Source organism: Hyla sarda, chromosome 3, assembly GCF_029499605.1.
Source record: "Hyla sarda isolate aHylSar1 chromosome 3, aHylSar1.hap1, whole genome shotgun sequence".
NCBI lineage: Eukaryota > Metazoa > Chordata > Amphibia > Anura > Hylidae > Hyla > Hyla sarda.
The window spans coordinates 284277407-284301623 of NC_079191.1; the positions used below are offsets into that span (position 1 = coordinate 284277407).

Genomic DNA, 24217 nt, shown 5'->3' on the forward strand with positions numbered 1-24217 from the left:
GGTTGGGGACCGGAGCCGGATGCCTGCTGAAATCATTCAGCAGGCATCCCGGCATATCGCCCAGGGGGGTCATTATGCCCCCCCATGTCGGCGATGGCCAGCGATCTGCGGCCAGCGATCTGCGGCGATTCCGGGTCAATCGGGTCTCCAGTGACCCGGTGACCCGGAATTACTGGCTGATCGGGGCAGTCTCTGATGGCCCCGAACAGCCAGAGCCTGCAGGGGTGAGGTGGCACTGGTGCCACCTCACGATCGGCCTGATTCGTCGGCCGGCCAATCAGGGCGCCTGCTGCGGGTGTCACTCCCGCATCCGCCCGCCCCTCTTCCGGAGGACGTGAGCGGGTGCGGGAAGACAACCCGGGTGCTGGGGACCCCGATCCCCGGTGTCCCTGTTGGGATTGGGGCCCCAGGAGCGACGGCGGCGGCGAGGGACTGTCCTGCGATGGAGCAGCAGCAAGAGGTGAGTGACAGCCTCCTGCTGTTGCTTAGCAACAGCTCCCAGCATGCAAAAAGGGCATGATGGGAGCTATAGTTATGCAACAGCAGGAGGCAGACCACCACAACTCCCAGCATTCCCTTATGGACATGCTGGGACTTATGGTTTTGCAACAGCTGGAGGCACATTTTTTCTATGGAAAAGTGTACCTTCAGCTGTTGTATAACTACAACTCCCAGCTTGCACAAACAGCTAAAGTGCATGCTGGGGGTTGTAGTGGTGCATCTGCTGGTTGCATAACTACAATTCCCAGCATGCCCATTGGCTGTCGGTGACTGCGGAGAGTTGTAGTTTTGCAACAGCTGAAGGCACACTGGTTTCACAGTGTTTCACGACCGGTGTGCCTCCAGCTGTTGCAAACTACAACTCCCAGCAGTCACCTTACACCATGCACCGTACATGCTGGGAGTTGTAGTTTTGCAACAGCTGGAGGCACACTGGTTTTGAAACACTGAGTAAGGTCACAAACTCAGTGATACATAACCAGTGTGCCTACAGCTGTTGCAAAACTAAAACTCTCAGCTTGTACAGTCTGTCAGCGCATGCTGGAAGTTGTAGTTTTGCAACAGCTGGATGTCCGTCCCCCCCCATGTGAATGTACAGGGTACACTCACATGGGCAGAGGTTTACAGTAAGTATCGGGCTGCAAGTTTGAGCTGCGGCAAATTTTCTGCCGCAGCTCAAACTGCCAGCGAGAAACTACTGTGAACCCCCCGCCCGTGTGACTGTACCCTAAAAACACTAAACTACACTAACACCAAATAAAATAAAAAGTAAAAAACACTACATATACACATACCCCTACACAGCCCCCCTCCACTCCCCAATAAAAATGAAAAACGCCTGGTACGCCACGGTTTCCAAAACGGAGCCTCCAGCTGTTGCAAAACAACTACTCCCAGTATTGCCAGATAGCCACTGATTGTCCAGGCATTCTGGGAGTTTTACAACCGCTGGAGGCACCCTGTTTGGGCATCACTGGTGTAGAATTCCCCTATGTCCACCCCTATGCAATCCCTAATTTAGGCCTCAAATGCGCATGGTGCTCTCACTTTGGAGCCCTGTTGTATTTCAAGGCAAGAGTTTAGGGTCACATATGGGGTATCGCCGTACTCGGGAGAAATTGGGCTTCAAATTTTGGGGGGTATTTTCTGCTTTTACCCTTTGTAAAAATGTACATTTTTTGGAAAACCAAGCATTTTAGGTAAAATATATATATTTTTTTTACATATGCAAAAGTCGTGAAACACCTGTAGGGTATAAGGGTTCACTTTACCCCTTGTTACGTTCCCCGAGGGGGTCTAGTTTCCAAAATGGTATACCATGTGGTTTTTTTTTGCTGTCCTGGCACCATAGGGGCTTCCTAAATGCGGCATGCCCCCAGAGCAAAATTTCCTTCAAAAAAGCCAAATGTGACTCCTTCTCTTCTGAGACCTGTAGTGCGCCAGCAGAGCACTTTTCACCCCCATATGGGGTGTTTTCTGAATTGGGAGAAATTGGGCTTCAAATTTTGGGGGGTATTTTCTGCTATTACCCTTTTTAAAAATGTAAAACTTTTGGGAAACCAAGCATTTTAGGTAACATTTTTTTTTTTTTTTTACATATGCAAAAGTCGTGAATCACCTGTGGGGTATTAAGGTTCACTTTACCCCTTGTTATGTTCTCCGAGGGGTCTAGTTTCCAAAATGGTATGCCATGTGGTTTTTTTTTTTTTGCTGTTCTGGCACCATAGGGGCTTCCTAAAGGTGACATGCCCCCCCAAAAACATTTGTCGCTCCTTCCCTTCTGAGCCATCTACTGTGCCCGCCGAACAATTAACATAGACATATGAGGTATGTCCTTACTCGAGAAAAATTGGGTTTCAAATACAAGTAAAAATTTTCTCCTTTTTACCCCTTGCAAAAATTCAAAAATTGGGTCTACAAGAACATGCTGCTATTCCTGTGAAACCCCTAAAGGGTTAAAACGCTGACTGAATGTTATTTTGAATACTTTGGGGGTGCAGTTTTTATAATGGGGTAATTTATGGGGTATTTCTAATATGAAGACCCTTCAAATCCACTTCAAACCTGAACTGGTCCCTGAAAAAAAAGCGAGTTTCAAAATTTTGTGAAAAATTGGAAAATTGCTGCTGAACTTTGAAGCCCTCTGGTGTCTTCCAAAAGTAAAAACTCATCAATTTTATGATGCAAACATAAAGTAGACATATTGTATATGTGAATAAAAAAAATGTATTTGGAATATCCATTTTCCTTACAAGCACAGAGCTTCAAAGTTAGAAAAATGCAAAATTTTTAAATTTTTCATCAAATTTTGGGATTTTTCACCAAGAAAGGATGCAAGTTACCACAAAATGTTACCACTATGTTAAAGTAGAATATGTCACGAAAAAACAATCTCGGAATCAGAATAATAACTAAAAGCATTCCAGAGTTATTAATGTTTAAAGTGACAGTGGTCAGATTTGCAAAAAATGGCCGAGTCCTTAAGGTGAAAAAGGGCTCAGTCCTTAAGGGGTTAAGCTACTCCAGATCTGTAATGCAAGCTTCCAGAAGAACAACATGCTCCCATCTGTCACAGTGGTATTCACCCTGGAATGCCTGCTCCAGTCTTGTATGCATATGGCACATTGTGCACTGAAGAAAACTTCTAATCTTGCTATCCTGGTTACATAAAACTGTGAAAAGTCAGTGAAAAGAAAGATAGTACTTACAGGGAGTTTCAACTCCTCTTTTTACGTCCTCATGCAACAAGCTCAAAGTGAGCACAGGAGTTTAAAGTAGGGATCGACCGATTATCGGTTTGGCCGATATTATCGGCCGATATTCACGATTTTGGACGTTATCGGTATGGGGAATTACCTTGCCGATAATCCCCCGCCACCTGCACCGCCCCCACCGCACCGCAATATGCTAATATGCTAATCACTGCCTTGGTGCAATGGAGTCGGGACCCGGCATACCCAGCATCCCTGCCATGCTGGGTCCTGCCTCTATTACACAAAGCGGGTGATGAACATATTAGTAAAATGGTCTGGGTGCCAGTCCTTGCTGCATATACTTGCCCGTGTCTGTATGAGCACTCAGTAGTTGAGGCCCGACACCGACAGCAGTGGCTGAGGGCCAACTATAATATATATATATATATATACACACACACACACACACAGTACAGACCAAAAGTTTGGACACACCTTCTCATTCAGAATTTTCTTTATTTTCATGACTATGAAAATTGTAGATTCACACTGAAGGCATTAAAACTATGAATTAACACATGTGTTTTTCCGTTTTTTGCATTTTCGTTTTTTCCTCCTTACCTTTAAGAAATCATAACTCTATAAATTTTGCACCTAAAAATCCATATGATGGCTGATTTTTTGCGCCACCAATTCTACTTTGTTGGTCATTTTACCCAAAAATCTACGGCGAAACGTGAGACAAAATTGAAGAAAAAAAAACGCCACTTTTTAACTTTTGGGGGCTTCCGTTTCTACACAGAACATTTTTCGGTAAAAATGACACCTTCTCTTTATTCTGCAGGTCCATACGATTAAAATGATACCCTACTTATATAGGTTTTATTTTGTCGTACTTCTGGAAAAAATCATAGCTACATGCAGGAAAATTTATACGTTTAAAATTGTCATCTTCTGACCCCTATAACTTTTTAAAATTTTCCGCGTATGGGGCGGTATGAGGGCAAATTTTTTGCGCAGTGATCTGAAGTTTTTAGGGGTACCATTTTTGTATTGATCGGACTTATTGATCGCTTTTTATTCATTTTTCATGATATAAAAAGTGACCAATTTAAAAGTTTAATTAACGATATATTTTTATAATTCGGACATTTCCACATGCGTCAATACTACATATATTTATTTTTAATTACAATGTTTTTGTTTTTGTTTTTTAAATGGGAAAAGGGGGGTGATTCAAACTTTTATTAGGGAAGGGGTTAAATGATCTTTATTCACTTTTTTTTCCCACTTTTTTTTTACAATGTTATAGCTCCCATAGGGAGCTATAACACTGCACACACTGATCTTTTACATTGATCAGTGGTTTCTCATAGGAAATTATTTTCTTTTTCGAATGCTCTCTGATGACATCACGAGCACAGTTCTCTCTGCTGACGTTATTATAATAATACTGCTTTATTTATTGTTGTCCTTAGTGGGATTTGAACCCAAGTCCCCAGCACTGCAAGGCAGCAGTGCTAACCACTGAGCCACCATGCTGCCCTTAGCATACATCTGCTATGCATGGTTGCTAAAATGGACAGAGATGTCAGCAGAGCGTACTGTGCTCGTGATGTCATAAGTGTTCAAAAAAGAAAGGAATTTCCTCTGTAGCATTCAGCAGCTAATAAGTACTGGAAGGATTAAGATTTTTTAATAGAAGTAATTTACAAATATGTTTAACTTACTGTCACCAGTTGATTTAAAAGAAAAAAGGTTTTCACCGGAGTACCCCTTTAACCTTTGATGGAGTTTAAAAAGTTTATTCTAATCTGCATTCATCGTTACAAGGGTTGTCTGAAATGAAAAGGGTTTAGTGCCACTCTCATCTATGGGCTTTGCCTGGTATCACAGCCCAGCTCCATTCACTTGAACCCCAAACAACCCTTCTAACTATTCCACCATCAAATTAAAAGCAAGTAAATGCAGTCTGAGGCATTCAACAGTCTGTAAAAGATGCTTATTATTGTGAAAAAGACACATGCACTTGCTGAGTTCTTTATAATTCTTGGTGGTAGGGGTAAATACATGCACAGTAGCAGAACTTGCATATGTTGCATGCAGTGTACCAATAATACTTACACTCAACAACGACGGCACCAGAGGCTCAACAGATAATGCACTTAAGAATCCACTTAGGAGAAGGAGATACAAAGGACAGCAAAACTTGACACTTCAAAAAAGGGAACATACAAGTTGCCCCATAACCCTATATACTTCCAAGATCTTAGTGATTATAAATGTGACCATATTCCTTAAAAAAAAGATCTTTCACTTTAGTAGACTAAAAGCTATTTAAGAACCTTTATAATTGCAGCATGGCTATTATCTTTATGTAATGAGAGATGTGCAGAAAGTGGCATGCTCAAGTAATCTTTTGTGTAAGGGTTCGTTCACACAGCCATCTGCCCCCGTAAAATTTATGCCCGTTCTGCAATCCGTTTGATATTTTTTAAACGGGTTGCAAACGGCTATAAAATAATCCCATTGATGTCAAAGGGATTTTTTTTACAATCCTTTATCACCCGTTTGCACCGTTTCCTTCCTGTACTGTTTTTTTTTACGGGGAAAAAACGTTGTATGCAGTATTTTTTCTCCTGTCAAGAATAACGGAATAGAAACGGATATTAAAAATTTAACATTGAAGTCTAAGGCAAACAGATGAGCATATAATGTAATCTGTTTGCACCCAGTTTATCCATTTTTCAACGGTTATTACTTCTGAGCATGCTCAGAAGGAATGAAGTCAGCAAATTCTTGCTGTGCTGTGGGATTACTACTACTCCCGTCATGGAAAAGACTTGTTTCCTTGATGGGAGTAGTAGTTTCCAGGTTGGGGGGGGGAGTCTGGGGAGGCTAGATTAATGCTTGTACTACTAACCCCCATCATGAAACAGAGTCTGTTCCATGTTGGGGGAAGTAGTACAGGGGCTGAGGGATTGATCGCACTGGGTCTCACGTCTGAGATCCCATGCGATCAAAAGTTATTAACCAGGGGAGCAGGCAGCATGGTCCGCAAAGCTGCGACGTAGATCGTGTGTGTTTTACTTTCATTTTCAAATACCCCTCCGAGAGCCCTGAATTGCTGGCACCAGAGCGCCCTGCAGGGTTTTTAAGGTCATTATTACAAGGATTGGAATATTGCACTACACTGCGCTGCATTCCCCGGCTGCCCTGATACACTGCAGGAGGGCAAGATCTATAGGTAGCGCAGCAGTGGGCAATATACATAGCTAGCGCAGTGGGGGGGCCAGACATATAGCCCTATATGTATAATGCCCCCCCGCTGCGCTAGCTATGTATAATGCCCCCAGCTGCGCTTACATATGTCCCCCCCCCCCCCCAGCAAGAGTATACATAAATCCCTTGCAGCGCTATCTGTGAATAGTATACTATCAGCAGCACATCATGCTGCTGGCCGTGAAAGGAAGTGTAATGCCGCCCGCTTCCCGGCCAGCAGATGCGCTGCTGATAGCATGCTATTCACAGATAGCACTGCAAGGGATTTATGTATGTGCTCGCTGGGGGGGGGGCAGTTATATATCACAATATATCTGTCCCCTGCAGCGCTTCTATACACATAAGTCCCTCACAGTGCTATCTGTGAATAGCATGCTATCAGCAGCGCGTCTGCTGGCCGGGAAGCGGGCGGCATTGCGCTTCCTTTCCCTGCCAGCAGCATGATGTGCTGCTGATAGTATACTATTCACAGATACCGCTGCAAGGGATTTATGTATGTGCTCGCTGGGAGGACATATGTAAGCGCAGCGGCGGGGATTATACATAGCTAGTGCAACGGGGGGCATAATAAATTGCTAGCGCAGCGGGGGGCATAATACATAGCTAGCGCAGCAGGGGGCATTATACATAGCTAGCGCAGCGGGGGGGCATTATACATATAGCGCTATATGTTTGGCCCCCCCCCACTACCCTAGCTATGTTAATTGCCCACTGCTGCGCTACGTATAGATCTTGCCCTCCTGCAGCACATAAGGGCAGCCGGGCAGCCGGGCAACGCAACGCAGTGTAGTGCAACATAACAATCCTCGCTAATGACTTTAAAAACCCTGCTGAGAGCCCAGGATGGCCCCTCGGCCATTCAGGACTCCCAGCGGGGTATTAAAAAATTAAAGTAAAAACACACCCATGATCTACATCGCAGGGTTGCAGACCATGCCGCACGCTCCCCTGGTTAATAACTTCTGATCACATTGGGTCTCAGAAGTGAGACCCGGTGTGATCAATCCCTCAGCCCCTGTACTACAACCCCCATCATGGAACATACTTTGTTCCATGATGGGGGTAGTAGTACAAGCACTAATCTAGCCCCCCAGCCGCCTGCAGACTCCCGCAGCCAGGGAACTACTACTCCCATCATGAAAAGAAGTCTGTTCCATGATTGTAGTAGTAGTAGTCCGGGCTGCAGGAGTCTGTAGACAGCTGATACTAACGGATGAAAAACTGATGCAAACGGATGCCACTAAAAAGCATCCCTTTGCATCAGTTTGCACCCGTTAAAAGAATGGTCCGCTTAGGAGGCAATAACGTACAAAATCTAGACGGGGGACAAAGGCTGTGTGAACTTAGCCTAAGGCAAATATTTCCAATATTTGTATCCATGTAATAGCAACATTATAATAAAATGTAATCTATTTTGCCTTTTTTGTTCCTACATAAGTGACAATTGTGGCAGAAAGAACAGATGCAAACAGATATGAAAGTGTACAAAATGACTGCACTTTGAGGCATAAAGGCCTAATGGTAGATATACTTACACCAAGGACACCAAATCTCTCACAAAAGTTCCAACCACAGAGAAAGTCAATTTCAAAGTTATGATTTAGAATTACTATAGCCTTCTCTTTTCCATACTTGTTATAGTTTGAAGGATCTGTATAGAGTGTGCAATCGGTGGCTGACCACCACTCCAGTAACATCACCAGTTCTGCAATAGATTAAAATCCAAAATTAAAAGTTAAGATATATAGCTATACTGTATATAATACAACTGGCAAAAACATTTTCACACATGAAGCAAATGAACCTCTGTTTCCTGAATGTTTAAAGGGGTTTTCCAGACAAAAAAATGACTTGATTGGCAGGGTGATGACACCTGACACCTCCACCAATCAGGAGATTGTAAGAGTTTCATCAGAAGTTGCTGAATAGAACAGAAATTTTGAACCGACAAGCAACTGGGAAACATTGAGCACCTCAGAGTTACAAAAGTGACTTCCACTCCAAACCACTGTGCAAGCAGAGCAGTCACTCTACAGGGCAGCAAACCTAAAACCGCTATATTATCAGTGAAACAAAGCCATCCAATAAGTGGGAGAGCAGGACAGCTGTTAAGCTTTAGCATTCTTATCCCCTTAACCCCTTAAGGACCCAGCCAATTTTCACTGTAGGACCCGGCCATTTTTTGAACATCTGACCACTTTCACTTTAAGCATTGATAACTCTGGGATGCTTTTACCTTTCATTCTGATTCCGAGACAGTTTTTTCCTGACATATTCTACTTTATGTCAGTGGTAAAATTTTGTCGATGCTTGCATCGTTTCTTGGTGAAAAATTTCAAAATTTGATGAAAAAATAGAAAATGTTGAATTTTTTTTTAACTTTGAAGCTCTCTGCTTGTAAGGAAAATGACAATTCTAAATAAATTATATATTGATTCACATATAAAAATAGGTCTAATTTATGATTGCATCATTAAGTTGACATGTTTTTACTTTTGGAAGACATCAGAGGGCTTCAAAGTTCAGCAGCAATTTTCCAATTTTTCACAACATTTTCAAAATCGAAATTTTTCAGGGACCAGTTCTGTTTGAAGTGGATTTGAAGGGCCTTCATATTAGAAATGCCCCACAAATGACCCCATTATAAAAACTGCACCCCTCAAAGTATTCAAAATGAGAAAATTAAAAATCTTCATTTTTTACACTGGCATGTTCTTGTAGACCCAGTTTTTGAATTTTTACAAGGGGTAAAAGGAGAGAAATCTTCCTAAAATGTGTAACCCAATTTCTCTCAAGTAAAGAAATACCTCATATGTGTATGTTAAGTGTTCGGCAGGTGCACTAGAGGGCTCAGAAGGGAAGGAGCGACAGTGGGATTTTGGAGAGTGAGTTTTTCTGAAATGGTTTTTGTGGGGCATGTCGCATTTAGTAAGCCCCTATGGTGCCAGAACAGCAAAAAAACAAAAAAAAAACAAACAAATACATGACATACTATTTTGGAAACTACACCCCTCAAGGCACGTAACAAGGGGTCCAGTGAGCCTTACACCCCACAGGTGTTTCATGACTTTTTGTTAAAGTTGAATGTGTAAATGATTATTTTTTTTCCAGTAAAATGCTAGTTTTCCCCCAAATTTTAAATTTTTACAAGGGATAATAGGACAAGATGCCCACCAAAATTTGTAACCCCATCTCTTCTGAGTATGGAAATGCCCCATGTGTGGACGTCAAGTGCTCTGCTGGCGCACTACAATACTCAGAAGAGAAGGAGTCACATTTGGCTTTTGAAAAGCGAATTTTGCTGAAATGGTTTTTGGAGGGCATGTCGCATTTAGGAAGCCCCTATGGTGCCAGGGCAGCAAAAAAATACACATGGCATACTATTTTGGAAACTACACCCCTAAAGGAATGCAACAAGGGGTACAGTGAGCCTTAAAACCTCACAGGTGTTTGACAAATTTTTGTTAAAATTCGGATGTGTAAATGAAAAAAAAAAAAAGTTTTTCACTAAAATGCTGGTTTTCCCCAAAATTTTAAATTTTTACAAGGGGTAATAGGAGAAAATGACCCCCAAAATTTGTAACCCCATTTCTTCTGAGTATGCAAATACCCCATGTGTGGATGTAAAGTGCTCTGCTGACGCACTACAATCCTCAGAATAGGAGGAGTGCCATTGAGACAGAATTTGGTTGGAATAGAAGTCGGGGGCCATGTGCATTACAAAAACCCCCGTGGTGCCAGAACAGTGGAACCCCCCCCACATTTGACCCCATTTTGGAATCTACACCCCTCACAGAATTTAATAAGGGGTGCAGTGAGTATTTAAACCCCACTAGTGTTTGACAGATCTTTGGAACAGTGAGCTGTGCAAATGAAAAATTACATTTTTCATTTTCACGGACCACTGTTCCAAAAATCTGTCAGACACCTGTGGGGCGTAAATGCTCACTGTACCCCTTATTACATTACATGAGGGGTGTAGTTTCCAAAATGGGGTCACATGTGGGGGTCCATTGTTCTGCCTCTATGGGGGCTTTGTAAACAGACGTGGCCTTCAATTCCGGACAAATTTTCTCTTCAAAATACCAATGGTACTCCTTCTCTTCTGAGCATTGTAGTTCGCCCGCATCCACATATGGGATATGTTCTTACTCAGAAGAAATGGGGTTACAAATTTTGGTGGGCTTTTTTTTTTCCTATTTTTTCTTTGTGAAAATGAAAAATTTAGGGTAACACCAGCATTTTAGTGAAAACATTTTTTTTTCCATTTTTCCATCCAACTTTGAAGAATTTTCATTAAACACCTGTGGGGTGTTCAGGCTCACTATACCCCTTGTTACGTTCCGTGAGGGGTGCAGTTTCCAAAATGGGGTCACATGTTTGTATTTCTTTTTTTGCGTTTATGGCAGAACTGCTGTAAAATCAGCCACCCCTGTGCAAATCACCAATTTAGGCTTCAAATGTACACAGTGTGCTCTCACTCCTGAGCCTTGTTGTGCGCCCGCAGAGCATTTTACGCCCATATCTGGGGTATTTCCGTACTCAGGAGAAATTGCGTTACAAATTTTGGGGGTCTTTTTTTTCCTTTTAACACTTGTGAAAATAAAAAGTATGGGGCAACACCAGCAAGTCAGTGTACATTTTTTATTTTTTTACACTAACAGGCTGCTGTAGACCCCAACTTTTCCTTTTCATAAGGGGTAAAAGAAGAAATAGCCCCCCCAAATTTTTTGTGCAATTTCCCCCCGAGTACGGAAATACCCCATATGTGGCCCCAAACTGTTTCCTTGAAATACGACAGGGCTCCGAAGTGAGAGAGCACCATGTGCATTTGAGGACTAAATTAGGGATTTCATAGGGGTGGACATAGGGGTATTCTAAGCCAGTGATTCCTTAACAGGGTGCCTCCAGCTGTTGCTAAACTCCCAGCATGCCTGGACAGTCAGTGACTGTCCAGAAATGGTGGGAGTTGTTGTTTTGCAACAGCTGGAGGCTCCGTTTTGGAAACACTGCTGTACAATAATTTTTTAATTTTTATTGGGGGGGGGGGGGGGGGACAGTGTAAGGGGGGTGTATATGTAGTGTTTTACCCTTTATTATGTGTTAGTGTAGTTTAGAGTTTTTAGGGTACGTTCGCACTGGCAGAGGTTTAAAGTGAGCTTCCCGCTAGAAATTTGCGCCGCTGCGAAAAATTTGCCGCAGCTCATACTTGAAGCAGGAAACTTACTGTAAACCTGCCCGCGTGGATGTACTATGTACGTTCACATGGGGGGGGGGGGGGCAAACCTCCAGCTGTTTCAAAACTACAACTCCCAGCATGAACTGACAGACCATGCTGGGAGTTGTAGTTTTGCAACAGCTGGAGGCACACTGGTTGGAAAACAGTTAGGTTCTGTTGTAGTTTTGCAAAATCTGGAGGGCTACAGTGTAGAGACCACTGTATAGTGGTCTCAAACTGTAGCCCTCTAGATGTTGCTAGGCAACTTACTGGCTTCCTTCGGATCCAGGGAGTCGTCCTCTTCTGCCGCACGACATGCCGCCCGCGCCCCGCAGCCTCCACCAAAGGGTAAGTGGATCTTTGGCGCCCGGTCACCTTCAGTTCCCCATTCTGCCCAGCCTATTGTGGGTGGGCAGAACGGGGAAATCGAATGTTAACCCCCCCCCGCCCCCGATCTGCTGACGACCAATAGCAGGAATAGGAGGGGTGGCACCCCTGCCACTTCACTCCTATCCCTTCAGGGGGATTGTAGTTGTCATGGACAACCGCGATCCCCCTTATATTCCGGGTCACCATAGACCCGTATGACTCAGAATCGGCGCATATCGCAAGTGTGAATTCACTTGCGATTTGCGCCGATCACCAAGATGGGGGGGGGGTCTGATGACCCCCCTGGGCATTTGCGCAGGGTGCCTGCTGATCGATATCAGCAGGCGTGGCGGGGACCGAAATTCCCACGGGCATACAGGTACGCCCTTGGTCCTTAAAGGACAAATGCAGCACAATATACACTTATCCCCTATCTACAAGATAGGGGATAAGTGTTTGATCGCGGGGGGGTCCGACCGCTGGGACCCCCCTCGATCTTCCTAACGGGGCGCCGCCATTAGCGCTCATAGTGACGCCCCGTCTCCTCCCCGTCCCAATACAGTTCTATGGGGGAGACGGGGAGGCATGAACACTGCCTCCCCGCCTCTCCCATAGAGATGTATGGAGGAGGCGTGCCGGCCGCAACGTCATGCTGCGGCTGGCACGCTCCCTGCACGGGAGAGCCACGGCCCCGTACAGGAGATCACAGGGGGTCCCAGCGGTCGGACCCCCCGCGATCAAACACTTATGTGTTTAAGTGTTAATTACGCTGCAGATGTCCTTTAAGACCCAGGTACAGAAGGTGTATCCATACGCCCTGGGTCCTGAACGGGTTAAAGGGGTACTCCGGTGGAAATTTTCGACTGGTGCCAGAAAGTTAAACAGATTTGTAACTTACTTCTACTAAAAAAATCTTAATTCTTCCTGTACTTATTAGCTGCTGAATACTACAGAGTAAATTATTTTCTTTTTGGAACACAGAGCTGTCTGCTGACATCATGACCACAGTGCTCTCTGCTGACATCTCTGTCCATTTTAAGAACTGTCCAGAATAGAAGAAAATCCCCATAGCAAACATACCCTGCTCTGGACGGTTCCTAAAATGGACAGAGATGTCAGCAGAGAACACTGTGGTCATGATGTCAGCAGAAAGCTCTGTTTTCCAAAAAGAAAAGAATTTCCTCTGTAGTATTCAGCAGCTGATAAGTACTGAAAGGATTAAGATTTTTTAATAGAAGTCATTTACTAATCTGTTTAACTTTCTGGCACCAGTTGATTTAAAAAAAAAAAAGTTTTCCACCGGAGTACTCCTTTAAAGGACATCTGTAGTGCATGAATTTTACATATTCCTGTGCCCGGGCTGCAAAAATAAACCAAATAAACTTTAAATCCCCTTCCTACCTTCCCCCATTGCTCCAGTACCGGTCTGACGGTCCCTCCGCTGCGATACTCTTGCTGCTTCCTGGGGACGGTAACTTCACAGAGCCGTCAGCATATCACTAGCCGCAATGTCTCGCCTAGGCTAGTGATAGGCTGACCGCACTGTCATGTAAGGATTGATGCTATGGACTGGGCCCGCCCGTCCCCCAGACCTGAATCCAATTGAGAACATCTGGGACATCATGTCTCGCTCCATCCACATTACACCATTACACCACTGTCCAGGAGTTGGCGGATGCTTTAGTCCAGGTCTGGGAGAATATCCCTCAGGAGACCATCCGTCACCTCATCAGGCGCATGCCCAAGCGTTGTAGGGAGGACATACGGGCACATGGAGGCCACACACACTACTGAGCCTCATTTTGACTTGTTTTAAGGACATTACATCAAAGTTGGATCAGCCTGTAGTGTGGTTTTCCACTTTGAATATGAGTGTGACTCCATATCCAGACCTCCATGGGTTGATAAATTTGATTTCCATTGATCCATTTTTGTGTGATTTTGTTTTCAGCACATTCAACTAAAGACATAAGTATTTCATACGATTAGTTCATTCAGATCTAGGATGTGTTATGTTAGTGTTCCCATTATCTTTTTGCGCAGTGTATGCCCACCTCATAGGATCAACCCTGGTGATATTTTTATTTGATCTTTCTATTTCCATATAAAGCGCATTGCTTTATACCCTGACATAATGTAGGCCTAAGGTACCATCTTGCTCACATGAACACAGAGCGGGGAGCACTTCTCTCCCCTATCATTCTACTGATTGGTCGGGGTCTGAACACCCAAACCTCGATGAAAAAAACATTTTGACAGGTCACTAGGACATGTCAAAAGTTTTTCTTAAAAAAAAAAAAAAAAAAACACAGGTATACTTTGTCTCCTTCCCGAACGATGACTGTTCTAGTCCATCATGGTGCTCCTAAGGTAGCATGGAATGGGATCTTGATGCCATTTTTTATATCTGCCATGACATATAAAAACCCATAAAAATATTTGTGTCCGAAGTGTTAACGTATGACTGAACAGTGAATGATGTAAACCAGAATTGCTTTTTTTTTTTTTATCACATCTCACAAAAAAACATAAAAAAGTCTGATCAATACCAAGATGGTACCAATAAAAACTAGAAATAATGACAAAAAAAAAAAAAACAGTCCGGTTAAAGAAAAATAAAAGAGTTAGAAATTATAAATCACAGAGTAGGGTGTGTCTCACTTTGCTATCCAGATAACTGAGGCTACTGCTAGAGATGAACGAAGTAACAGTGATTCGATTCGTCATGAACCTCTCTTCTAGGACTGTATCCACCTTTTCCAGACCACTAGAAAGCTGAACTAATTTATGCAGGCTAAAGTCAGCAACTGCCGAGCCGAGAAGTTTGTGACGAATTGAATTACTGTAACTTCGCTCATCTCTAGTTACTGCTGTAAGCCTATACCCAAGGAATAAAAAGTAAACTAAAAACACCAACGATAGCAGTCCTCAAAGTTATATGGAAAAATATGTATTAATAATTCATACGACAATAGGTAGAGAAAAGTATAGTTAGTAGCATATTATGCAGCAATTATACTGCTGAAGAAAGGGCCTTGCCCTAAAACGTGTCCAGTGCCTTTAATATATTTTTGCATATCATAAAACATTACCACATCGCTACTACATATGCCTGCTTTCTGACTACGAGGATGCTGCTATTGTCAACTACCCGCCCGGAATCAGCTTACACACCTGCCTACCGGATCTGATTCATCCACGATGCACAGGAACTAGATTTGCACTGTTCCAGCACCAGCTGCAAAAAGCTAACAGTAAGCTAATATTCACACCAACAAACACTACGGTACTTACAGTACATCTACTTGTGATGTGTTATTTCACTAAAGCAGCAGCAATCCAACGTGTATTACGGGTCTCACAGCCTCTCACCTTTGGCTGCCAATTACACATTTACCTGTTATATCAATCAAACAGAGGGATTTTGCTGACTACGAAAAGGACATTATGGGCCTTATAGTCCTCAATTTTATGCTGAACTAATATTTTTTTCCTGGCTGGTAGCTCTATTTGCATTTACCATCTAAACTAAATGGGGAGACTTTGTTGATTATTAACGGGCATTATGAGACTTTTAGTCCTCTATCTGTTCTAGTGCAATATAGAAATTTTATTTTTGTATTCTATATCTTTTCGTTCTTTATCTGGGAAACACCTCTGCTATACCAATCCTTCACTTGTTGCAGTGGCTTCCAGGACTGACGAGTGACCCCCTGGTGTTGTGCAGAGGAGCCGCGCATGAGGACGTCACTCGCCAGTGTGTGTCGTCCAGACCTGCCGATAGGACACTGGCTGGCTGCCTGCACTGCAGACCTGAGCCTGATGCTGGAGGAGACACAGGCCTGCTCTATTGCTACAGCAGCAGGGATTAAAAAGGAGTGGGGTGGGGGGTACTGAAATGGCACATGGAAGGGAATTAAAATGGCACAGGGGAGGGCGATTGAGATGGCACAGGTAATATATGTGTATAATTCCCCCCTAATAAAAGTTTGAATCACCCCTCTTTTCCCATTTTATAAATAAAATTATGTTGGCAAAAATAAACACAAACATATGTGGTATAGCAGTGTGCGTAAATGTCCAAACTATTAAAATATAGCGTTAAAGGGGTACTCCGCCCCTAGACATGTTATTCCCGCGATCTCTGAGCTGGCACTGTGGTGTTCTGATCACGCCAAGCCCCCTTCATTTAGGTCTATGGGAGGGGATGTGACGGCTAATACACAGCCGACAATCTCCCTCCCATAGACATGAATGGAGGGGGCTTGACGTCACGATGACGGAAGCCCCAGGCTTTCGTCACTGTAACACAGAGGCACCAGCCCGGAGATTGCGTAAGGTCCCAGTGGCCGGACTTCCTGTGATTAGAGAGGTTATCCTCTATCCTTTGGATAGGGGTTAAAATGTCTAGGGTCGGAGTACCCCTTTATTAAAAATGTTATATCTTTTTTACATTTACGCCATTCACCGTACGGTACCATTAACATTATATTTTAGTATTTCGAACATTGCCGCATGCGCCAATAACATATATTTGTTATTTAAAAAATGTTATACATGAAAAAAAGGGAAAAAAAGGGATAATTTTAACTTTTTATCAGGGGATTGGTTTGTATATGTTTTAAAAATATTTTTTTGTATTATTTTATATACATTATTTAACTTCCTATAGGGGACATACAATCAATAGATTGCAAACGCTGAATAATGCTATGCTACTGCATTTTTTTTTTTTTACATTGTTTTATTTCTAAAATGTGAGTAAGGGGTGATTTAATTTTTATTGCGGGAGGCGCTTATTCATTTTAAATAAACTTTTACTTTTTTTGAAAAAATAATCACAGGGGACTATTTATAGCAATCTACTGATTGTTCCAATCACAGTGTTAAAACCCCGGAAACATACATGTACTTTGCTGTGCGTTTAGCACCAGGCCGCAGCGATGTTTGGTACTACCATAACTCATAGGCAGTTTGGTCACTGTCTTGGGATCATGCCAAAGACAGATATGTCCCACACTCCCAGACAACAGTCACTTGTACTTTCATGTCAAAAAATGTTCCGAGTCCAAAACCAACTGGCAACCACCAGGTATAGAGAGGGCTCAGCTCCTGTGCCCACTTCACACATCCCTTATGCAAACAGGACATACCAGTATGTCCTTTTGCGTGAAGGGATTATAGAAAATGGGGCCCAGTACAGGCCCCTGTGGTACCCCACTAATGACCCAGTCAGAGTATGTTTCGTTTACAACCACCCTCTGTTTTCTATTACTGAGCCAGTTACTTACACACATTTTACCCCAGCCCAATCACTCTCATTTTATGTACCAACCTTTTAGTATCAAATGCTTTATAAAAAATAAAAAAAATAAAAAATAAATAAAGATATATAACCTCTAAATGACTCGCCCTGGTCCAGTCTTCAGTTCTCATCTTGTGTAATATCTTACAAAAAAGATGCCTCTTTCCTTATCGTGCTCATTTTTAGACTACTCATCAATCACTCTGAAAAAAGGCTCAATTCCATTCCATATGCATTGAGTTGCTGCATACTCTGACTGGGTCATTAGTGGATTACCACAGGGGTCTGTACTGGGCCCCATTCTCTTTTATCCCTTCACGCAAAAGGACATACTGGTATGTCCTGTTTCTATAAGGAATGTGTGAAGTGGGCACAGGAGCCGAGCCTTCTCTATACCTGGTAGTTGCCAGCTGGTTTTGGATTCGGAAAATGTTTTGACATGAAAGTACAAGTGAGTCAGGGAGTGTGGGACAGATCTGTCTTTGGTATGATCCCAAGACAGTGGCCAAATGTCCTACGAGTTATGGTAGTACCAAACAGAGATGGAAATGTCAGGCTCAGATAAGTTTGTGTTTTTTCTTTCTTCTCATTTCAGATCCGTGTATGCAGAGAATTCGGTGGATTACGTCGATGACCAGCGTTTTTTTTTTTTTTTAATATTAATAAAATAGTTATCAAGGGCTTGTGAGGAAAGGCTTTTTGGACTAAAAGTTTTTTAAGCATGTGTTTAATTTTATTTACTTTACAGGCTCAGTAGTGGAAGCCGTCTTACAGATCCTGGTAACGTCAGGATGATGCAGCTTGGTTCGTATCTGGCTGAAAATGAAAATACAGGTAACCCTACACGGTTTTTACATAAATAATAATAAAAAAAAATTTAATGTGGTTTCTCAAATCTTTTGTACCAACCAAACAGCAACATCCCGACGTTACCATGGTGGGCGAGGACCATTGTTACTGGCCCTCCCCAGCCTAAATAATGCCAGCCTGTTACCAACTAGGCCTAGAAGTTCACTTTTTGACGATACCAGCTCTTTCCGGCACCCCTGTGGTAGTGGGTACCGAGGTAATAATTGGGGGTTAGCGCTAGCTGTTTTAAGGCTAATGCTAAGTCCCAGCTTAAACTTTTATTCCAAAAAAAATACTCCCCCACCAGTCCTCATTAACCATTTTATTCATAATAAAACAAAAAGAAAAGAAAAAATACGCCTCCAGCCGACCAATCATGGCTCCGCCTGGGAAGTATGTGCACCGTAGTTTCATATTTCTGTCAGCCGGCAGCTCTGCTCGGTGACCACCCGTCCACATCTACCACCCTCCCGCTAACTGTTGTAACTACAACTCCCAGCATGTCCTTACTGTAAGAGCATGCTGGGAGTTTTAGTCCTGCAATAGCTAGCGGGCAGGTGGTAGATGCGGGAGGGTGGCCGGGGGAGTAGAGCTTTGCAAAAAGTCACAGTTCTGACTTTTGTGCGACTTTTTAAAAAATGCTGTCAAAATGCAAGTTTGTAAGCTAGGTCTGATCTGGCTTTGACTTGCGACTTTTTTCGGGCGGTTTGCGACTTTTTATTTTTTTTATTTTTTTACCAAGTTCAACCTATATCCCTAATGAGTCCCTACTGAGTTGATCTAGAGGAAGGCAAAAAAAAAACTCATACTAGAGGTAATAATTCCTTCCTGACTCCAAATATGGCAGTCAGAATAAATCCCTGGATCAACGTTCTGTCCCTATAAGGCTAGAATTCCACTGAGGTTTTTTCCCACCAGTAAAAACGGCAGGAAAAACTGCCAAGGATTTTCCTTGCATTTTCACAGTTTTTCTGGCGTTTTCCTGGTGTGTGGAAATAGCCAGTTTTGTCCCCTGTGGCAGTTTTCTCACTGCCTTCAGGTACCACTCAGTGTGTCTGATGCTGAGCGTCTGGTCCACAGAGTGTAAGGAGATGAGGGGTGATGTATAACATCACTACTCGCCTCCCCCGGCCGTATTGTATACAGGGGTGCATAGTGTACCCGTGTATACTATACAGGAGCCAGGAATCCTGTCACCAGACTGACAGGACTCCTATAGCCCTTTGGGCGGTATACAGTATATACAGCTATCTATAAATATAGTGTATACAGAACACGAGATCCACTTACCTTCCTCGCTCCCTGTCCCCGTCGGGTCAGTGTAGCTCTGCCCCCTAGTGATGACATCATTAGGGGGCAGAGATACAGATGGGAGTCAGGCTAGTAAGGGTCTGAAGCTCTGTTCACATTGTCCATTTTGTATAATGTGAACAGACCCTTCTGGCAGTGTCTGCCCAGCTGTTGCTAAACTAGAACTCCCAGCATGCCCAGCCAGCCAAAGGCTGTCTGGGCATGCTGGGAGTTGTAGTTTTGCACCAATTGGAGGCTCCCTGTTTGGGAAGACATTGCATTATGGGCACTCTCGCCAGTGGAGAGTGCCAAAAATTTACTGACCAATTTTTTTGTGTTTTTTTTTCTTCTCTTTTCAGATCCGTGTATGCTGAGGATTACGGCGGATTCGATGGATCAACTAGATTTTTTTTTCTTTTAATAAAATGGTTAACGAGGGCTGTAGGGGAGTATTTTTGAAACTAAATTAATTTTTCAAATGTGTTGTGTTTATTTTTTTAATTGAATTTTAAGGCATATTAGTGGAAGCCAGTCTTATTGAGTGAATCCATTACTAAGCCAGGGTTTAGCATTAGCCCCAAAAACAGCTAGCGCTAACCCCCAATTATTACCCAGATACCCATCGCCACAGGGGTGCTGGGAAGAGCCGGTACCAACAGGCCCGGAGCGTCAAAAATGGCGCTCCTCGGCCTAGACAGTAACAGGCTTGCGTTATTTAGGCTGGGGATGACAGTAATAGAGATGAGCGAACTTACAGTAAATTCGATTTGTCACAAACTTCTCGGCTCGGCAGTTGTTGACTTTTCCTGCGTAAATTAGTTCAGCCTTCAGGTGCTCCCGTGGGCTGGAAAAGGTGGATACATTCATAGGAAAGAGTCTCCTAGGACTGTATCCACCTTTTCCAGCCCTCCGGAGCACCGGAAAGCTGAACTAATTTATGCAGGAAAAGTCATAAACTGCCGAGAAGTTTGTGACAAATCGAATTTACTGTAAGTTCGCTCATCTCTAGCCAGTAACAATGATCCTCTCCCACCCTGGTAATGTCAGGCTGTTGCTGCTTGGTTGGTATCTGGCGGAGAATGAAAATACAGGGAACCCTAGGAGTGTTTTTTTTTTTTTTTTATTTAAAAAAATAAAATGCATAGGGTTCCCCATATTTCACACTCAGCCGGATACCAATCAAACAGCAACAGCCTGACGTTACCAGGGTAGGCGAGGACCATTGTTACTGGCCCTCCCCAGCCTAAATAACACCAGCCTGTTACCACCTAGGCCCAGGAGCGCCATTTTTGAAGCTCCGAGCCTGTTGGTACCGGCTCTTCCCAGAACCCCTGTGGAGGTGGGTACCGGGGTAATAATTGGGGGTTAGCGCTAGCTGTTTTTGGGGCAAATGCTAAGCCCCGGCTTAGTAATGGATTCTGTCTATTACACAGCCTCCATTACTAAGCCTGAAAATTCAATAAATAAAAAACACAACACATTGGAAAAGTTATTTTAATTAAAAAAATAAAAATAAATTCCCCCACAGCCCTCGTTAACCATTTTATTAAAATTAAAAAAATCCAGTTAATCCATCGTAATCCATCGAAACCGCCGTAATCCTCTGCATACACGGATCTGAAACGAGAGTAAAATAATAAATAAAAATAATAAATAAAACTACAACTCCCAGCATGCCCAGACAGCCTTTGGCTGTCTGGGCATGCTGGGAGTTGTAGTTTAGCAACAGCTGGAGTCTCCCTGTCTGGTAAGACACTGGCAGAAGGGTCTGTTCACATTATACAAAACGTAAAATGTTAACAGAGCCTTATACCCTTACTAGCCTGGATCCCGTCTGTAGTGCCGCCCCCTAATTAAGTCATCACTAGGGGGCGGAGCTACACCGGCGCGCGGAGATTGGAGGGAGGTAAGGGGACTTCATCTTCTGTATACAGCTATCTATAGATAGATAGATGTATATATTGTATACTGCCCAAAGGGTTAGTCTACACTGTCCAGCAGTGTAAGTTAACTCATTCCTTGCCGAGCTGGCTTAGCGCACAGCTCAGCAAGGGGTTAAGTGGGCCAGCAATGTGTATACTGTATACACATTGCAGGCTCACTAAGTTCTTGCTGGGCAGTAGATATACGATGTACAGCGGTCCCTCAAGTTACAATATAAATTGGTTCCGGGACAACCATTGTATGTTGAAACCATTATATGTTGAGACCATAACTCTATGGAAACCTGGTAATTGGCTCTAAAGCCTCCAAAATGTCATCCAAAAATAGGAAAAAGTGAGGATTAAAAATAAATAAGTAAATAACTAATATAGATAAAGCAAATCCTTACATATAAAAGTAAGAAAGATCTGCTGGGAGCTGTAAATCACTGTCTAGTTCAGTGTTTCCCAACCAGGGTGCCTCCAGCTGTTGCAAAACTACAACACCCAGCATGCCCGGACAGCCTCTTTGGGAAACACTGGTCTATGTAGAGTACAGGAGCTTCTTTAGGGTCCTGTACAGTACAAGTACTAAAAAAAAAAAAAAAAAGTAAAATGGAGCCATCCCTCACCTGGTGTCCAAAGGAGCAGCTAACTCTGGGACAGGTAAAGAGTACAGAACATGTAATACCTTCCTGTACTGTAGGGGGCGCTACCAGACACCAGTCAGTGCATACACTTCAGTAATACAGGTAAAGAGAACAGAACATGTAATACCTCCCTGTACTGTAGGGGGCGCTGCCAGACACCAGTCAGTACATACACTTCAGTAATACAGGGTTTTTATCAGTGAATGCCCATTCTGATTGGTCGGTTCTTCCAGCCCTTTACACGTTTCGCAGATCTGGACTGTCCGTACATTGTAACTTGAAACCAGACTCAACATACAATGTTCCAGAAAAGACTGTTGAAACTATTGTATCTTGAGGCCATTGTAAGTTGAGGGATCACTGTATATCTACTGCTCAGCATCAGCTGTTCTCCTGACTCTGTAGCCTTGAGAACAGCTGAACCCGACATTCACTCTGCTGTGATCTGTCCCTTACTGCAGGAAATACTACTCCCAACATGGAGCACACTCTGCTCCATGCTGGGAGTTGCAGTGCCAGCATTAATAGACAGATCACAACAAGTAACTTCTGACACTCGTTGTGATCCTGCTGTATAACTTATAGATGTGGGTGGCCGCTCTTCTATGGTTCCCTGTAGAGATGAGCGACCTTACAGTAAATTTGATTTGTCAAGAACTTCTCGGCTCGGCAGATGATGACTTATCCTGCAAAAATTAGTTCAGCTTTCAGGTGCTCCAGTGGGCTAAAAAAGGTGGATACAGTCCTAGGAAAGATTCTCCTAGGACTGTATCCACCTTTTCCAGCCCACGGGAGCACCTGAAAGCAGAACTAATTTATGCAGGATAAGACATTAACTGCCGAGCCGAGAAGTTCGTGACGAATCGAATTTACTGTAAGGTCGCTCATCTCTAATCCCCTGCACTGACGTGTATATACACCTATTCATATTTCCCACAGAGTTGTGATTGGCTGGAATTATCTGACCAATCACAGCTCTCTGCAGGAAATTATATATGTATATATATATATATATATATATATATATATATATATATATATATATCGCAGTGCAGGGGACCATAGAAGTGCGGCCGCCGCATCTATACATTATACATGAGGATCGCAAAGGGGCAATCTGTGAATTAATACAGGTACTACTACTCCCATCATGGAACAGTGTGTTCCATGCTGTGAGTAGTTGTACTACCTTAAAAAAAAAAAATTAAAAATAATTAAAACACTACATTTTTATTATTTTTCGGCTACATTTATAGTGCCCTGCCCGCCCACATAAATTGATCCCTGTTTAAAAATTTATAAAAATTTTGTTCTAAAAAAGATAAATTTTGTTAAATACACTTTTTTTCCATCACTACTATATCTTTTTTATAATTTTTTTTTAATGATACCCTACAACATTTTATTTAAAAAAGGTATCTCCATCACTTTTTTGGTTCGCTAAAGTCCCAAAAAAGAATAAAAAACGCCTGCAAAAACGCCAAAGTTAAAACTAACATGGTGTTTTTCTTGCGTTTTTTTCTCCCATAGAAGTCTATGGGAGAGCAAAAACTCCAACAATTACTGTGCGAAAATCGCCAAACTAGGTTTTGTCGGGTGTTTTGAAAAACCAGCCTCTAAGCCCAAAATTGCTGAAAAACGCCAAAAGGATAAAAAAAAAACGAGAAAATGAAAAACGCCAGGTGGATCTGGCATTTTGCAGTTTACTATTGACTTGTAGCTAACATCTGGACGCAGCGTTTTTTGCTGAAAAAACGCTGTGCGGGAAAATTGGCGTTTTTTATGGCATTTTTGCAAAAAAATCCTCAGTGGAATTCCAGCCTATATCTAGTATACATAACCAGCAATGTTATCTACAAAAATGCATCCAGACCCCTCTTGAACTCTTTTACAGAGTTCACCATGACCACCTCCTCAGAGCGTTCCATAGTATCACTGCTCTTACAGTAAAGAACCCCCATCTGTGCTGGTGTAGAAACCTTCTTTCCTCAAGATGTAGAGGATGCCCTCTTGTAATGAATTCAGTCCTGGGTATAAATAGATCATGTGAGAGATCTCTTTACGATCCCCTGATATATTTATACATAGTTATTAGGTCTCTCCTAAGCCTTCTTTTTTCTAAATTAAATAGCCTTAAT

At 42.9% G+C, this 24217-nt stretch overlaps 1 protein-coding gene across 7 annotated transcripts in view; it reads right to left on the minus strand.

Moving 5' to 3' along the window:
* The window catches only part of AGPAT4 (1-acylglycerol-3-phosphate O-acyltransferase 4), a 232326-nt gene that overhangs the window by 123597 nt on the left and 84512 nt on the right, over window positions 1–24217 (minus strand). For all 7 annotated transcript variants that reach the window (XM_056566792.1, XM_056566788.1, XM_056566786.1 and 4 more), the window contains one exon: window positions 8012–8181. In XM_056566792.1, the coding sequence (XP_056422767.1) occupies window positions 8012–8181 (170 nt within the window). The remainder of the gene's footprint in view (window positions 1–8011; window positions 8182–24217) is intronic.